At 36.4% G+C, this 17,659-nt stretch overlaps 2 protein-coding genes across 6 annotated transcripts in view; both read left to right on the forward strand.

Moving 5' to 3' along the window:
- The window catches only part of ASPM (assembly factor for spindle microtubules), a 28,697-nt gene extending 24,575 nt beyond the window's left edge, over window positions 1-4,122 (forward strand). For both annotated transcript variants that reach the window (XM_084527518.1, XM_084527519.1), the window contains 5 exons: window positions 857-1,049; window positions 1,200-1,354; window positions 2,207-2,383; window positions 3,508-3,680; window positions 3,757-4,122. In XM_084527518.1, the coding sequence (XP_084383644.1) occupies window positions 857-1,049; window positions 1,200-1,354; window positions 2,207-2,383; window positions 3,508-3,680; window positions 3,757-3,868 (810 nt within the window). In that variant the 3' untranslated portion in view covers window positions 3,869-4,122. The remainder of the gene's footprint in view (window positions 1-856; window positions 1,050-1,199; window positions 1,355-2,206; window positions 2,384-3,507; window positions 3,681-3,756) is intronic.
- A 1,117-nt stretch (window positions 4,123-5,239) lies between these two features.
- The window catches only part of LOC311440804 (coagulation factor XIII B chain-like), a 36,611-nt gene continuing 24,191 nt past the window's right edge, over window positions 5,240-17,659 (forward strand). Inside the window, exons 1-12 of one of the 4 annotated variants that reach the window (XM_084528155.1) lie at window positions 5,240-5,555; window positions 8,121-8,321; window positions 8,815-9,000; window positions 9,424-9,600; window positions 9,783-9,959; window positions 11,689-11,868; window positions 12,215-12,304; window positions 12,983-13,165; window positions 14,654-14,857; window positions 15,340-15,522; window positions 15,852-16,093; window positions 17,161-17,292. In XM_084528155.1, coding sequence (XP_084384281.1) covers window positions 5,474-5,555; window positions 8,121-8,321; window positions 8,815-9,000; window positions 9,424-9,600; window positions 9,783-9,959; window positions 11,689-11,868; window positions 12,215-12,304; window positions 12,983-13,165; window positions 14,654-14,857; window positions 15,340-15,522; window positions 15,852-16,063 — 1,875 coding nt within the window. In that variant the 5' untranslated portion in view covers window positions 5,240-5,473 and the 3' untranslated portion in view covers window positions 16,064-16,093; window positions 17,161-17,292. Of the gene's footprint in view, window positions 5,556-8,120; window positions 8,322-8,814; window positions 9,001-9,423; window positions 9,601-9,782; window positions 9,960-11,688; window positions 11,869-12,214; window positions 12,305-12,982; window positions 13,166-14,653; window positions 14,858-15,339; window positions 15,523-15,851; window positions 16,703-16,763; window positions 17,138-17,160; window positions 17,293-17,659 lie in introns of those variants that run through there. The other 3 variants (XM_084528157.1, XM_084528156.1, XM_084528154.1) reach the window with 3 other exon arrangements.

Genomic DNA, 17,659 nt, shown 5'->3' on the forward strand with positions numbered 1-17,659 from the left:
TTAAGCAGATACTGTTTTAGGTGACTTTTGGGAAGTGTGTGGGGATATGTATACATTCGTGTTTGTTTTGTTCTTTTGTTTTGCAAATGCGCTATTTGGGAAATTAAACACTGAATGTGATTATTGGGTACTGTCCTGGTTTCAGTTAGCACAGAATTACTTTTCTTCCTAGTAGCTGGTGGAATGCTGTGTTTTGGCTTAGGATGAGAAGAGTGCTGATAACACCCCGATGTTTTAATTGTTGCAGAGCAGTGCTTATACCAAGCCAAGGACACCTCAGACTTTTGCTCTGTCCTGCCAACAGGCAGGCTGGGGGTGCAGTAAGAGCTGGGAGGGGACAGACCCAGGACAGGTGACCCGAACTAGCCAAAGGGGTATTCCATACCATCTGACGTCATGCTAAACAATATATAGGGGTGGCTAGCCGGGGGGAGGGGGCCGGACTGCTCGGGGTTAGGCTGGGCATCGGTCAGCGGGTGGTGAGCAATTGCATTGTGCATCACTTGTTTGTACATATTACTATTAGTAGTACTATTATCATCATTGTATTATTATTATTATTATTATTATTTTCCTGTCTTATTAAACTGTCTTTATCTCAACTCACGGGCTTCACTTTCCATTTCTCTCCCCCATCCCAGAGAGGGAGGGGGGAGGGTGAGCGAACGGCTGCGTGGTGTTTAGCTGCCAGCCGGGTTAAATCACGACAGGTACTTACTTAAAAACGAATAACTGAAGTGTTTAAATAGTTAATCAGACTTATATAATGTTGATTTAGAAAGCTAATGCAATTCTGTTCTATTGTCTCTTCTGTTCACAACTTTTTTGGGGGCTTTATGAAATTCCTTTTCTATAGGCATTGTGGAGAGGATATTCTTGGAGGAAGAGTAATGACACAGCAAAAACTAGAGCTTTAAGGCGCTGTTTGGAAAAGGCTAATGAAAAGAGCAAAGAAGAAGAAAAATTGTGCAACAGAACCGCAATTGCTATTGAACACCTTCTAAAATACAAACATCTTTCGTACGTTCTTGCAGCATTAAAGCATCTAGGTCAGTGTTTTATTTTAGTATGGAATCATATTATATCAAAAATATTTTTTACTTCTTTACAAGGTCTATTTAAATTTAAGAGGAAGATCTGTAATTTTGAAAATAAATTGCTTGAGCTTAAGGATCTTATTTAAATGTTCTATGTTATAGAGGTAGTTACCAGACTCTCCCCACTCTGTTGCGAAAATATGGTCCAGAGCAGAGCAATCTTCAGTATTTTTGTTCTGATTCGAAGTTGCAACCGGAGTGTTCCATGCATGGATGTGATCAGATACTCAATTCAAGTTCTACTTAATGTTTCAAAGGTAATGTTAATATTTCCTTTTGCAGGGCTATGAGCTGTAGGCTACTTTATTGCAGTTATTATTTATCCACAAAATTGCTGAATGAATTTAAACCAAATTGAACAATTTTGAAGAGCAAAAATAAATCTGAGTTTTAATTAGGTTATTTCTTAAGAAAATTAAATAATTACTACATTTGATAAAAGAAAATGCTTCCATGGGCATAAAGTAGTGATTTTTTGTAACTGTTTACATTATTAGGATATCCCAAGTATTGTGTAGAAACAGGTAACTGTAGTAAAGAACTGTCAAAGTTCTTAAAGTAAAAACATATATGTTGAAGAAGATAGGATACTTTTCCAAATTCATGTCAGAGAATAGATCACTTCTTACAGAGCTGATCATTTTCATAAATACTTAAAGTTGTAGTAGTACTGTAGATATTGACTCTGGATTGATTGATCTAGAGTTCTTATTCTGAAATTTATAAAACTTGTTAACGTAATTTTTTGGTCTTATATCCAACTTACAGACATTTATATTCAAATACATTTTTCTTATTTCAGGAAAATAAGAAGAACATTCAGGCTACATCTGTTCCTATTTTTTTCTAAACCTATTGTAATTTGTTATTCTATTTTAAATGTAAAATCCATTTCTGGGGATTTTTAAATGAGGGTTGGGAGCAAAAGGGTAGCTTTTTGTAACCCATTACAATGGCATAACATGCAAAAGCGATTTTTACTACTTGGATGCCAGACAAGTGGCAAATTTGATCAAGGGAAGAATGTGGATATTGCTTTATCATCTAATCTGAAAGTTATGTTGAGGATCTGTCTATATAAGACTTCTTGTCTCTTTCTTTTACAACAGTATGAAAGAACTACTCAAGCAGTTTATGAAGTAGAAAATTCCATAGATACGTTACTAAACCTACTGCAAATGTACAGAGCAAAAGCTGGGGACAAAATTTCAGAGAAAGGAGGAAGTATTTTCACAAAGACTTGTTGTTTGTTGGCTATCCTTTCAAAGGACTCAAAAAGAGCTTTGGTAAGACTTAGTGTCTTGTTTTTAATAGTTTGATTTAATGGTATTTTGCTCTTCATTTATGTTTTGGTGTTGTGTTTTTTATTCTGTACTAATACCAATTACAGCTGTAATGTTAATTATAACTAAACTCTGTTGATGGGAAAATGCAGTTCCAGGATGGTGAAAACAGTTATTACTTAGAGTTTTGTATGCCCTCATTACTCAGAGCTAATCAATATGTCGCTGACTTTTTGATCCTGCAATCCTTGCAAGATTGTTATTGCAATCACTTTTTTTCCACGGTTTTTAATAGTTTCTGTAATCATAGAATGGCTCGGGTTGGAAAGGACCTTAAAGATCATTTAGTTCCAACCCCCCTGCCATAGACAGGGATGCCATCGTCTAGATCAAGTTGCTCAGGACCAAGTTACTTAGCACTGGATACAGTTTATTTGTTTTTTAATTAACTCTCCCCCTCCCCCCATTTCTGCAAGTTTACTTTTGCTTTTCAGATAAAGTTAAGATAAAAACAGGATAAAGTAAATAAAAGATAAGTCAATAAAAACAGGCAATATAATCGCAATATAATTGCTCATGACTTTGTGTTGATACATTCTATTGTAACAGAGACATAGCCTGTTTTTGAAAGACATTTCCTTTGCTCGTGCTTATTGATAGAATCTTCAACAAGGTTATCAGGATAATCTGGGTTCTATGCTACAAATAGGCATCATCTGTTTATCCATCAGATAGGAGCACTTAAGTCATCCAGTCACCTCTGACAACTGTGTTAATCTTTCATTGATAGGAAGATGCACATAAACATTAATTTGTCTCTGTATCACTTGTTGCAGACATATGCCAGTGACATATTAAAATGGTTAAAGTGAGAAATTAGTAAAATATGACCTGCGCTTTTTTATTTTTCTGAGGTCTCAAGTGGCGTTACAGTGACATATTTTGATAGCAATAGATCACTGATTTGTAGTAGGTGTGCTGGTTTTGAAACAGTTTCACTGTACGTGTGGATAGAAGTTCAGCTTACAGTAAAAATGTCGAGTTTTCATTGAATAAAGTAGATTTCTTGATCTAAATTGATTTCAAGTTTGTAGTATTAATTATGTATTGTTTTCGTCTTTTCTCAGGAAATCCGAAGCTTGCCAAGAGCTGTGGCTTGCATTCAAAGCCTCTATAAACTTACAGCTCATAAATGCAAAATGGATGCAGAGAGAACACTTGTGAAACAGAAGACAAACCCTTTAATTAATGGAACTTCCTTTATTCCAGTAATTCCTCTGAGGACGACAACAGTTTCAAGGTAAGAACTTAAAAATTAGTCTGCAGTTTTTGCAGCAGCAATATGCTATTTTAATAAACCACTATTATTTCAACAGAATTAAACCAGACTGGGTTTTGAGGAAGGATAACATTCAAGAAATTGTAGATCCTCTCCAAGCAATTCTGATGGTGATGGATACACTTGGCATTACCTGTTATGAAAATTAAATCAGTTATGAAAAAAAGTTATGAAAAGTAAATAAGATATATGAAAGCATTTTTGTACAGTATGTATGTGGGAGGCAGCAAAATTATTTTGAAATAAAATAAATGTGTTATCTACCCTTGAGATTGTTTTTTTTTTTTTTTTCAAATTGTATATTACTTTTTTGCAACTTTTTTGTATTGTATACAGCTTTTGAAATCCTATTTTGTACTACTACCAAAAAGAATTGTACAATAAAATCATACGTTCTTGACAATTTTCCTAGTGCAGTAATGCAATTGTTCTTATGCAACTGTAAGTCTTACCAATAGCAATGTATTCCTCATCTGATTAAAGTATTTCATAGTTGTTTGTGTGGGACAGTTATATTGGCTTGTCTGACATGGAGAGCTATAGATAAGGACAAGTAGTCTGATTTTGAAACTGGCTAGTGATTCCAGGGGCTTGGGTTCACTTTCTAGTGAACTTTCAGAGGTCATGAGTGACCATGGGAACATTTTTTTAATGCTACAAGGTTATGATAGAACAAAGGGGTGTTATAAGGGCGAATTCAGGAACTCACCTGTTACTTTAAGAGGAGGTTATTCTGGGAGTGCTTTCTTTCTTTGAAGCCAGCAATACATATAAGCATGCTTCTCATCCAGCTGAAGGGTATTCATCACAGCTGAAGAGTATTCATCACAGAATCTCCCTTAAATTGAGTTCTATTGTGCCTTGGATCTGTGTTTTCTTAGAGCAAATCTTCCCACAAGGTTTGGAGATTATGTCTCCTAAGGGCAGAATTTGATGCTAAATCAACTTGTAGCCATAAGTCAATCTGTTCAGAGAATCATAGAATCATTAGGTCTGAAAAAGACCTCCAAGATCAGTTGGTCCAACGGTCCTCCTACCCCCGATATCACCCACTAAATCATGCACCTAAGCACCACATCCAACCTTTCCTTAAACACTCCCAATAAAATCATAGAATCATTAAGGTTGGAAAAGACCTCCAAGGTTATCTGGTCCAAACACGCTATTGTTAAGAAATTAATCTCACTTCCTTAGGGAATAATAAGGTTCTGTCTTTCTTTGGTTTTAAAAAAAAAAAAAAAAAGACCTTAAGGAGATAGCTGTATGCTACAGAATGTAAGGATAGGTAATAACAGTTCTCCTTAATGTAAGAGCCTCCAGAATGAATAATATAAAGGATAAAACAGAATGGTTATATGGGGAAAGAGAAAGTGTGGGGGGAGAAGGGGAGGTTTATTTATTTATTTTCCCTCTTACTGTAGCCAAGGTAAATATCCTGATAACAGAATGCCCTTTAGACTTCGAACTCAAGAGGTTTTGAGGGGAACAGTGTTCAGTTAGTTTAAGTTTGTGGCCTGTTTTCACTGTAAAATGATAAATTCTATCTTTGCTCATATAAAGCATGCCGAATGGAAGAAGAGTTCTGCAAGTCTGATTAGGGTATTTGGAGAATTAAATAAAAATAATGTTTTCAGCAAAGTAACTCGTGTTACAACATACTATGGACACTAGAGTATTTGTGAATACCTTTGAAAATTCAGTTAATAATTTACAGAAGCAATACTTGGAGTCTTCTCAGATGGTGAAAACCATTGATGGAGATGGCAATGAAGATGAGATTTAAAGGCTGTTTTTTCTTCCTAGTTATGATGAATTCAGGCAAACTCTTTGCAGAAGGTAAGAACACTGAATTCTGTTGTTAATAAGTATACATCGAGTTCAAAACATGCAGTTTAGCTGCCTTAAGTGCAGTGTCTTTCATATCTTTACCAAGAATAAACACTGCTTTTTAAATACAGTTTTGTGAGATGGCTGATGATTATGATTCAGTTGTTGCTTCTTATCGGATCTACAGATTCATGTCTAAGCTGTGAAGCTGTAAAATAGAAAGGTTCAGACTTTTTCAGAAAAGTTTTCTGTTTGAAACGTATTTGAGCCATTTTGAGGCACTTATACAAATTGAATTTTACACCCCTAAGCATTATATATAATGACGTGTAATTGGAATGTCTTGTCTGACCACTGAGCAAAAGAGCAGAAGTTAAATAGAGCCTGCAGTAACTAGATTGGGGAAATGTTTCACATTTCTTATCCCTATTTGCAGTACTGTTTTAAATTCCTGGGTTTATATAGGTCGCATGGCACCTGAACTGCAACGTCGCAATGCTATAGACTGTTCATTGGGGTACATCTCCATTAAGTAAAAGGATCTCTCTCTTTTTCATTTTCTTTTAAATCTACTAATATGTATTTCAGTCCAACGTATTTGTTGCTACTACTTCTGTCTTCACCAGTTTTGTTCTTATGCAAAGCGGTTGAAATTACACTGGTATGTTTTTGAAAGTCAAACAAAAGGTATGTAGGTAGCAACCACTTCTGACTTAAAACTGCTCTAAAATCTTAATAGACAAGTTTTTTGTTGTTGTTGTTGTTATTTTTTTTTTTTCTCATTTAATTTAGGTGTGATGCAGTAGCAGTGTGGGGAAGGGAAATACAAGCAATGAGATTATCTGGGTAATTTATTAAAAAAATTCTGCAGCAAATTCTGGTGACTTGTTTGAGGAAAGGTGCAATAATTTATCAAGGTTCAAATTAGATTCTTCAAATTAGATTGCCTTACCATGCCATCGAGAGATTTTAAGACCCAAGGAATAATTGTAAAAGAAATCCAAACATAAATATTGTTTGTTCTTTTTGTTTGTTTCAGTTTTCCTCATTGAGTTACTCAAGTAACTCAATACCCTTCTTGTAATGAGAGGCCCAAAACTCAACACAGCAAAAGCCTTTGTTAGCTGATCTCGTAGAAATAATGGGATTGGTACAAAGATGAAATTCTTGTTCCTTTCCTAGGAGATATCCTAGAGTTTAAAATGCACTGGGGCCTCCCAGGTAAATGGCTTGTTAGCATGTCCCCCAGGCCTATGTTTGTTCAGGACTTTTTCCCTAGGTGAGTGCAAAGAAGGGGTAGCACTCAGGAGAAGTGAGTACATGGCCTAAATCTAGTTTTGAGGATATACCGATCTCAAGCTTCATCTGGGGATAGGAATGGGCTGCCAGTATTGCTGCTTCTGTAGCATTAGAATTGATACATACACTGTGGTAAATATTATAGCAACAGGTAGCATGGGAAATGTCTATTTTGTGAAGACCTTTAAGGAACGTTTTCCTGAGTTTATGCTGAGAAATTATGGGTTTGTTTAGAATGGTGCAACTGCATAATTCCTCTCTTTTATACACTTGTTGAAAGTAAAATCGCTTTTTTTGATCTGGATTTTCATTTTGGTGAGAAAACGAGGGGTAAGAAGCCATTCTAGATCAGTCAGAATCACCTGAACAATTGGCTTATGCACTGTATAGTAAAATGAATTGCTTTGCTTACTGTTTTGCTTAGTTGAGCAAACATTATGTATTTTTAGTTTTCAGATGTAAGAAATAAATGTCCTCCACCACCACTTCCTCCTTAGGCCTATGTCATCTCAGCTAGGAGAGTTCTTTTTGTTTGTTTTTGTTTTCATACTGAAGCGTCACATTCAGCACTAATTTGAAATATTTTCTTACTACTGCTTTTTTCTTTCTTTTTTTTTTTTTCCTTGTAATTATTTGCTGTTCTGCTTTTTGTTTGCTTAACCTCTATTTCTTCTTTTTATTTTCTTCCCTTACAACTGTTCTTTAACACCCTTCCATCAGCAAGTTTAATTCTTATATTACCTCCTGGCAGTTTGTCATGCTTATTCTTATTCAATTTGTCATTCTTATACCATGTGGCTATGGCATAGCAAAGTCTTGGCACTGTATTTTAGAGCATGCCTCAATACAGTTATTCAGTAGAGGGTGCCCTTATTTACATCTTCCAGGCTAAAAAGCATCAAATGTATTCTGCATCAGTTTTGTACAGCTGATGTGAGCAAGTTTCATTCTGTAGGTGATATTTCTGTACACCTTAAAATCAAAAGCAGATATAATTCCGATATATATTAATTTCAGTGAGTCTTATAAAAACTTTCACGCTTAAGATGAGATTTAATAAATAAGTAAATAGAACAAGTATGGATACTTAGATGAATCATTTTTGATTTAATAATGACTGCCAAAGAAATTAGCTGTGACCTTGTTAGTATTCACAATTTCATTCATCTTGTTTGAAAGCCTGAATCAATCCAACTGACTTTAAACAAATTAATGCAAAAAAAATCTTGTATGGGATGAGGTTTTTAGTGAGAAATGTTTATCATCTCTTTGCAGATAAATTTTGTGATTTGCCACATATAGAAAATGGAAAGATTGCCCCATACTATTATAATTTCAAAGGTTACTATTTTCCTATGCGTAAAGACAAAAAAATTTCCTATTCTTGTGTTGCTGGTTATACAACTGAAACTGGGACTCAAGAAGGAAGAATAACTTGTACAGCAAAAGGATGGTCTCCAGTGCCACAGTGCTACAGTGAGTTAGCTTTATTAAGTTCGTTATTGTTTCTAGTGGGAAACTTTTCTAGCTCAATTTCCTTAAGCATACAGGGTCAGAAGCTGCAGAACAGAAGGGATAAAATCCGTGTTAGGACAAGGTTAAATACATTATGTATACAAACTACATTTTGATATATGGAATATTTTTACAATAATACATATGGTAAGAGCCCTTAAAATATATGCTTTTATAAGAGTTTCAAGAAAGTTGCCAGTCTACCTTATTTCTGGAAAATTAATTGACAGTTTTGTCCCTGATATGTATCAGCCTCCATAGCTCTAGATTCTTTGGTTCTCATGTTCCATGATATTAACATATGTTTGTATCTTGTGATTGTGGCAGAGTTGCTTCAACAGATCAAGAAAATAAAATCAGATGGAGATAATTAAAAGCCCTTTTCCCTTGCTTATTGGAGAACAACACATTCCATTAATTCTTTCTTCTAACCAAGCTATCTCTTTTCATTTAGAAAAATGTAAGAAGCCTCTTTTGGAAAATGGCTTTTTTTATGGTACAGAAATGTCCTTCAAAATACATGAGAAACTGCAGTACAAATGTAATCTAGGCTACCACACTCCAAATGGTGGTACCGAGGATACAGTACAATGTCAAGCGGATGGATGGTCCTCACAGCCAAGCTGTACTAAAAATTTTGGTAGGATTGTGCATTTCCCTCCTTACAATTTTTATATATATAAAATTCTGCTGTCCTTGCTGTGCCTGTGTTGTCAAATTGCCAATGTTATGACACTTGGATGCTCCTCAAGCAAGTTCTCAGCTGTACGTCGTGCAATTAAGTTCTCAGAATTCACACATTGGTTGTTTAGTCAATTGGCATAGATAAAGTTATATGTAGATGGATTCAATATAGATGAAATGATATTGTTTCAAATAAATCTATTTCCAACCAAACTTTGTTCCAAAACAAAGACTGGAGAACCTGTGTAAAATAATGCATTTTTAATTATTCATTACCTGCAAAGTCTTTTCCTCAGATATGATCACTTTTAACTAAAATTTTAGATGAGTAACTTTAAATGAAAAGAGCAATTAACATTATGTGTATGTTCTATTTAAGAGTCATGCCAAGTACCTGATTTACATCATGGCTATTACTTCACAACCCAGCAAGAGCTTCGAGTGAATGAAACACTGCTATATGAATGTGATGAGGGATATCACACTGCAGGAGGAAACACTACAGAAGAAGCAAGGTGCCTAGCACATGGGTGGTCCCTTACTCCAAACTGCACTAGTATGTAGTGGGCACGGAAATAATTCTGTTTGAAATGTGACTTATTCTACAACTGAATAAAAATTTACAAACAGGTTTATTTTTTAAACTGTTAAAGGTTTTTGTTTGTTTGTTTGTTTGTTTTTAAGGAAGCCTTCTAGCCTCTATCAACTGTTTTTCCCTGCTTTGTGTTTTCTTCCTAGAAATAACTTGCCACCCTTTGAGTAGAATAGAACATGGAGGTTTCTATCCTGTGAAGAAAATCTATGAAGAGGGAGATGTTGTTCATTTTTTCTGTGAGGCAAATTATTCTTTCCGTGAATTTGACCTAATTCAATGTTATTATTTTGGATGGTATCCAGATCCTCCAGTGTGTGAAGGTAGCGTATTTTTACATTTGTAGTATATAGTCTTTCACTAGCACTTTCTTTCATGAAATGAAATGCTTTATGAATGCAAAATAAAAATATGCTTTTATACCAGTTGACAACCTAAATAGAAATGAAGAGTTAGCAGAAAAGCATGGAGCCAAAGTAGAAGGGAGGAGGCAATGATAACTGGAATTAGGCTGCTTCTGCCTGTTTTCAGTGGAATCTAAAAATAGAGCAGATACTGTTCTCTTCTCTTACTTCTCTGTGTGTTGTTTCCTGGAAAAGTACAAAGAAACAATTACAGGGAAGATGCTCAGCCCTTAAAATTCAAGGTAAACCATGTTGAGATTATGTGAAGGATTAATCAAGCATGTGTAGGAGCTTCATGAGGTGGAAACATACCTCTTGAGGTGTAAGAATTATTTTATTTATTTACAACTTTTTCCTAGTTTGTGTTATTCAGCACTTTTCAGAGTTTTGCAGCCTCACCAAACTGTATCTTTTGGATGGAATTAACTAGAAGGGTCATCCTGAGGAAAGAAACATGCTTTTGGCAATTATTATTGCTTCCATAGTCTTTGGGGGATACTGGAAATTCCTCCCCCCCCAAAAAAAAACAAAAAAAAAAAAAAAGAAAAAGTCCTTTCAGAAGAATGAAAGGCCTAGTGATGCAGAACTGTGAGCTACAGCGTACAGCAGAAAACAGAGAAAATGAACTAGCTGAGAATTTTTAATATTACTGAAAGAACATACGCTGATGTTATGTTTCAAACCTCTTGCGTGAAGAAATTCTTCCTGATATCCAATCTAAACCTCTTGTGCAACATGAGGGCATTGCCTCATGTTCTACCACTTCTGACCCAATAAAAGAAACTGATGCTTCCCTTGCTGCGACCTCCTTTCAGGTAGTTACAGAGAACAATGAGGTCTCCCCTCAGCTTTCTTTTCTCCAGACTAAACAGCCCCAGTTCCCTCAGCTGTTCCTCATATGTCTCACTTTCTAGTCCCTTCACCAGCTTGGTTGCTTTTCTTTGCACACACTCAAGTAACTCAGTACCCTTCTTGTAATGAGAGGCCCAAAACTCAACACAGCAAAAGCCTTTGTTAGCTGATCTCGTAGAAATAATGGGATTGGTACAAAGATGAAATTCTTGTTCCTTTCCTAGGAGATATCCTAGAGTTTAAAATGCACTGGGGCCTCCCAGGTAAATGGCTTGTTAGCATGTCCCCCAGGCCTATGTTTGTTCAGGACTTTTTCCCTAGGTGAGTGCAAAGAAGGGGTAGCACTCAGGAGAAGTGAGTACATGGCCTAAATCTAGTTTTGAGGATATACCGATCTCAAGCTTCATCTGGGGATAGGAATGGGCTGCCAGTATTGCTGCTTCTGTAGCATTAGAATTGATACATACACTGTGGTAAATATTATAGCAACAGGTAGCATGGGAAATGTCTATTTTGTGAAGACCTTTAAGGAACGTTTTCCTGAGTTTATGCTGAGAAATTATGGGTTTGTTTAGAATGGTGCAACTGCATAATTCCTCTCTTTTATACACTTGTTGAAAGTAAAATCACTGTTCTGTTCTGGATTTTCTTTCAGGGAGAAAATGAGGGGTAAGATGTTGCTCTGGATTAACCAGAAACATCACCTAAACAATTGGCTTATGCACTGTATAGTAAAATGAATTGTTTTGCTTACTGTTTTGCTTAGTGAGCAAACATTGTGTTCTTTAATTTTCAGATGTAAGAAATAAATGTCCTCCACCACCACTTCCTCCTCATGCCCATGTCACCACAGTTAGCAGAACATATCATAATGGTGACAAAGTTCGTATACAGTGTCAAAGTAAATTTGAAATAAGAGGATATGAGGAAATTCAGTGTGAAAAAGGAAAATGGACATCCCCTCCTATTTGTATCGGTTAGTACTTCCAGTGCCAAAGCAGAAATGGATCTTCAAACAATGCCTTGATTTTCCTGATAAAGCCTCAGTTTAAATGTCTGCAAATCTGTTTGTTCTCCTTTGTTAAATATGCGAGAGTTAAAATGCTATATTATTTTGCAGCCAATCAATCGTTCACAGATTAAGAGAAGGGGTGAGCTAGATGGATTGAACTGGAATCCATGTTGTATAGCTCTCCTTTAGAATACTGATTTCTATTACATCTTATAAAACATCGGTGTTTTGTGGTATTTGTGTGTGTGTGTGTATTTGAAAATGAATTATTTTTGAACAAGCTGATTCTAAGTTTCTGCTGTGGTTTTAGGATCTATAAATAAACAGGAATCTGAGCCAACATCACTTCAGCTAGATGCAGCAATAAGGACAAGCAAAACGTATCACAGTGAAGAAATGGGTAGGTGAACCTTGATTTATTTGTTAATTTAATAGAGAATGCAGTGATCACCAATAATGTTATAGGCATTTTTATGACTAACCTTACCACTTCTTTGCTATATCACAATTCCTTACTCTTTAAAATGTTTGCATATGTTCTTTGTATAAGAAGCTGAGTGAATGATCATTGTCTTCTGTGACTGTAAACAACACTTATAAGTCTGTCCCGTATATGTAATTTTATTTAGCGTTAGCTATTACATTATTTAGTGTTAGCATTTACCTTCAGTCATTTTGTACCTTTTCTGTTGATAATCTCTGAACATGCAGATTCAAGAGTATTGGATCCTTTGTTTAGTAACTCACTGAGGTTTATTCTGAACTCCATATGGGTTTAACATTTCAAGCAACAAATAAAGACAATCTCAGCACAGTACAGCAACCAATCCGTATTGACTGTAACCCAGCAGGAGTCAAGTGTGGACATAAGTGAGGAGTGTAGAAGGAACAGAAATAGTCTGAACATCAGTAAAATAAATCTAGAGCATCTGAAACTGAAACTTCTAAAAAGAAGTTCACTTACGTACACATTTTTGGTATGAAAATTTTGGACCAAAGTCAGTTCGTATGCTGATGCTTTCAGCAGCGTTAATATTATTTTAAAGATCTAATTGCATCTCTCCCTCCCTTGTATTAGAAATGCAGCAGAGCTGTACCTCTCCACCGGTGATTAAAAATGGTGTTATTCTAAGTCCTCTACTGCTGAGCTACAAAAATGGTACTTCAGTAGAATATGGTTGCCAGCTTTACCATTTTTTGAATGGACCTAGCACTGTTTACTGCAAAGAAGGAAACTGGACAGAACAACCGACTTGCTTAGGTGAGGTTTGTGAGGGAATAAAAAAAAAAAAGACATGTAATGTAGAAAGAAAAATCTGGAAAGGACCTCTACATAATCTTTTGTTGACTCCCTCTTCTCTTTCATTAGAGCTAACAGATTTCAGAAACACGAGGCTGAACCATTATCAACTATACCTAGCCCACTGCTGCTAAGTGTCTTCTGGCCTGTTCTTAGTTCCTCTGTTTTCATGAGTGAAGAGTTCTAGAACTCAGCTGGCCTCATTATTTTGGAACGTTTTCTAATTTCTTTATCTTCCACGTCCTCCATTCAGTGGATTTCTTCCTGTCTTTTGAAAGATGTTTAGAAGAAATGACTGCAGTCCTTGCCTAAATAGTTTTTTTTGGTTAGGGTTAGCAAGTATTGTGACTTGGACTTTCATTTTTAAACTTTCAGCCTTTGTGTTTGTTGTGTCCTTGTATCCACCTCTTAATTCCTGATTTCCTAATTGTTCCATGATGCTCCTGTGTATGCTGCTCGAAACAACCTATAGATCTCCCACTAGGAGTTTACAAATGTAGGCAGGAATACTACTTTTGATGATTTACAAGAGTTCTTAGTTTATCCTTCTTTCCTTCCTCTAATTAAATGATTTCTACACCATGCTTTGCACATTCGTTAGATTGTGCAACAGGTAATCTCTCCTTGACTTTCCTTCATAAAATCATTAATAAGGGCCTCTGTCAAGTCTCTTGAGACTTGCAGAAATTTGTTTTTTCAACTGCCCCTTTGTCAGGCTTTATTGAAGTGGAGCAGTGGATTCAAAAGTTAGAGGTTAATTGTTGGACAGAAAGCTAGGTAACCCAATTTGATCCTGGCACTAAGAAGTCTGTCAGAAAACAACCGAAATAATACTGACCTTGAAGAACCTGAAAAAGCCTAAAGAAAACCACAAACTTCAGGAAGAAAAAAAAAAAAAAAAAAAGCCAATAAAAAAAAAGGAAAATGTCTAAATACTTTATATATTGACAAAACATGGGGAAAAAGAGGGAGGAAGCAAATGAATTGTCAAAACACTTTGTTAAGTTAATAGCTTAAATTTTCTGTTTCTTCTGTTCTGTTCTTCTTCAGTCGTATATCCTGGCTGTTGTATGTTTGCAAATATTTGTAGAATCCCGATTGTATCTGAAGTGTGATTTCTGAGCTTATTATCTTTGCATGTTCTTTTTGTTACCTCAGACTATTTCTTTGCTTCTGCTTTCTTTCTAAATGTGCTTTTAGTTCTATTTCTTGCATGATTCCAAAACAATTTATAAGTACTGTTTTAGATTTCTCCTGTTCAACTCCTGCAAAAGGCAGTTAAGAAATCACTTCATAGAATCATAGAATATCCAAGTTGGAAAGGACCCACAAGGATCATCTAGTCCAACGCCTGGGTCGCTAAAGGATCACCCAGAAAAATCAGATCATGTATCTGGGAGCATTGTCCAAAGTTGATTGCTTTTATTGAACTATGCTTTTATTTCCTAGATCCATGCGTTCTTAATGCAACTGTTCTAAACAATAACAACCTAGAGTTAAAATGGAGACAGGAAGAATTAATGTTCCTACATGGTGACCTCATAGAGTTTGAATGTAAAGAGGGATATGATTTTCCCCAGACTACCCTTCCATCTCCTGGGAGGACGCAGTGTAACCATGGGAGACTGAAATACCCAAAATGTGTCGTTAAAGGTAAAGCAATATTTTGTCGCTTGTCCTTTTGAATTCATCAGTGTCGAGCCTATTTAGAAACATTTGCTCCAGCGGTGGAAGCCTGGAATTTATTGTCAATAAAAATCAATGTTTAGTGTCGGACGATACAGGTGCACACACATATCCCTAAGCAATACAGGTACATTGATAAATATATGTGAGCATAGCAAAAGCAATACAACTTCCTTGGATGGAAAGGCTGTAGAAGGGAGGAAGAAGCTGTTCTCCAAGCATGGGGAACTCAAAGCTCTGTAGAAAGACACCTGTAAACAATGAAATGCACGCAAGGGTTTTCTTGTGTTTAGAAGTAGATGGGAGGTTGCGTTCGGGTTTGAGACATAATGCAGTAGTAATGAGCAGACACTGAGAGCTGATAGTTACCTAGTGTTGTCAGTTTAAAGCTGGTGCTTTTTTAGTTTCTCATGTTGAACGTTTCACAAAGATTTTTGACGTTATTGCAGCTCCGATGGAAAAATGTGACTCTCCACCTCCTATTGCAAATGGAGCTCTTAAACTCCCACCCCTGGCCCAGTATGAGAGTGGTTCTTCAGTTCAGTATAGTTGCTATGACTATCATTTCTTGCAAGGATCTGAGAGAATCTACTGTTCTGCAGGCCAGTGGACCTCACCACCAGTTTGTATAGGTAGGCATGAGAAGATACATAAGCTTTTATTTCTCCTACTCAGATGCTTTGCATTTGTAACTTGGGTGTTGTCAGCTGGAACATTAAGATCTTAACCTCATCTCTTTTTCATTTTGAGATGACAGCTTTAACAGATGCAAGAGGAAGAGTTTTTGGCTTTTCTATTACATAAGTCTGACGTGCCTGCAGAGTCCAAAAATACAGTGATGTCACGTATAGTATATTAAGAGAATGGGGAATAATAGCCTGCATTCTCTGTGTCCATTGCACTCACAATGACATGATTTCAAAAATAATTTATTGACACTGAATATGTCTCTATTCTTTAGAGCCATGCACTTTGTCAAAAAAGGAAATGGAGAAAAATAATGTTCTGCTGGAAGGGTTTTATGAGAACCGAGTTTACTTCTACCATGGGGACTATGTTGGATTTTACTGCAAACGGAACCATTTTGGAGAAGAATCTGGTACAACTTTATTTCAAGTGCAGTGTAAGAGAGGCCAGCTAGCGTATCCAAGATGTGTCGAAAGAGGAAAATAAGTGTGAACTTCAGGAAATTTTATAGGAAAGGTATGTTGTTTATCTGGTATTAAAAGATGCATGAATACTGCTTCATACTTCAAGATGACTGCAGTCAACTTTCAGAAATGGGTGTTCAGTGGCATAGTTGGCTGTGAGCCAACTATGGGAGGGAAGCGGGGAAGTGGTATGTGGCACGAGGACTGGGAAAGCACCAGAACAATGCAATGTTGACACACCATGTGTGGAAATTTTAGGAAATAGTAGTTCTTTGAGGCTTATAATGCTAAACTTGAGAATGCATAACAATCTGGAGAACTTGAGCAAGGGACAAGAAAAGGAGAAAGCATTTTAAGAGAATATCTGTAAAGGATGAAAATATTTAAAATATAGAAATATGTGAATTCCACTAAGTAGTTGTTTATTAATCTTAAATGAAAAGAGAAGCAAACAGTTGTATTTGCTATTTGAGAACATTCCAGCTATTCAAATGATCTGCTGTAACTACTTTGTAGGATTGCTTTGACACTTGCACGTTTGTACTCCTGGGACTCTGGCCTGTGAGAATGTTGCACGGCTGAAGATCCAAGGAAAAATCAGGAAGACAGAACATGCTTGCCTCACGTCAATTTTGTAAAATAAACACAAAAATGCACAGTGATCTCCTGTCACTCTGTGTCTGAGAAGAGTCTCTTTCCCTTTCTCTGTACTCTCCCAACAGGAAGCCAAAACCAGAAGGAAGGTCTCCTCCCAGCTTTGTCATCTTAAACATTCAGCAAAGAAAGGGGGGGTTGGTTTGTTTGTGAAAGGCACGATAAGAATAACTATTTTGTGTTTCTGTTAGTGCCTTTCCTCACATAGCAGAGCCTTCTAATAGCATCAGAATTGCCATGTATCTCAGTTCTGTTATTTCATGGCAAAGGTGCTAGTTCGGGAGCAGGCAGATGACACGATGATGTTTCTTCAGTGAGTTTGGCACATGCAAATGTTTTCAAGATTGGTCTTGTATTTGTTAACTTTTCTGCTTGTATAACAACCTCGTGTTTATGCAAGATTTCTGCCAACTTCAGCAAAAAGCCATTTGGATATATTTATACACTGTCATTTCTGTATTCCAGTTAAGTTCTTGCCTCCTCCTTTGAGGAACTCTGAATGAAGCAAGTGAATATTTGGGAAATATCAGAAGACCCTTCTCCTTAAAGAGCAAACCTACTGGAAAAGGAGGGGAAAGGATTCAAGTCTGTCTCTGGAATATTTCTTGAGAGTAACATTTGAAGTGATTTCCCACATTTGAAGAGATGGTGATTTGCTTTCTGAAGTCATGATACAGAATTGATGGATTTTAGAAGTCAGTCAGTTCTCGTGGGCCTTGGATAATTACAGGATAGTAATTTCCATGGCTTGGACAGAACAGGAGGATAGTATTTTCTACTCTGACCTTTCTGTTCCACAGTACATGCAGAACTAAGACCCCACTCCACCAATCTTGCATCAAAGCGACACCTTGGCCCCATGAGAACAGCCACTCCAGCCCATTGTCAGGTGCTGGATTCTGGCTGCTCCTGCACGTAGTGGGTTAAGGCTCGTCCGTGGTGTTGGACATCTGTACATGGAGTT

Source organism: Aythya ferina (genome assembly GCF_964211825.1).
Source record: "Aythya ferina genome assembly, chromosome: 8".
Taxonomy (NCBI): Eukaryota; Metazoa; Chordata; class Aves; order Anseriformes; family Anatidae; genus Aythya; species Aythya ferina.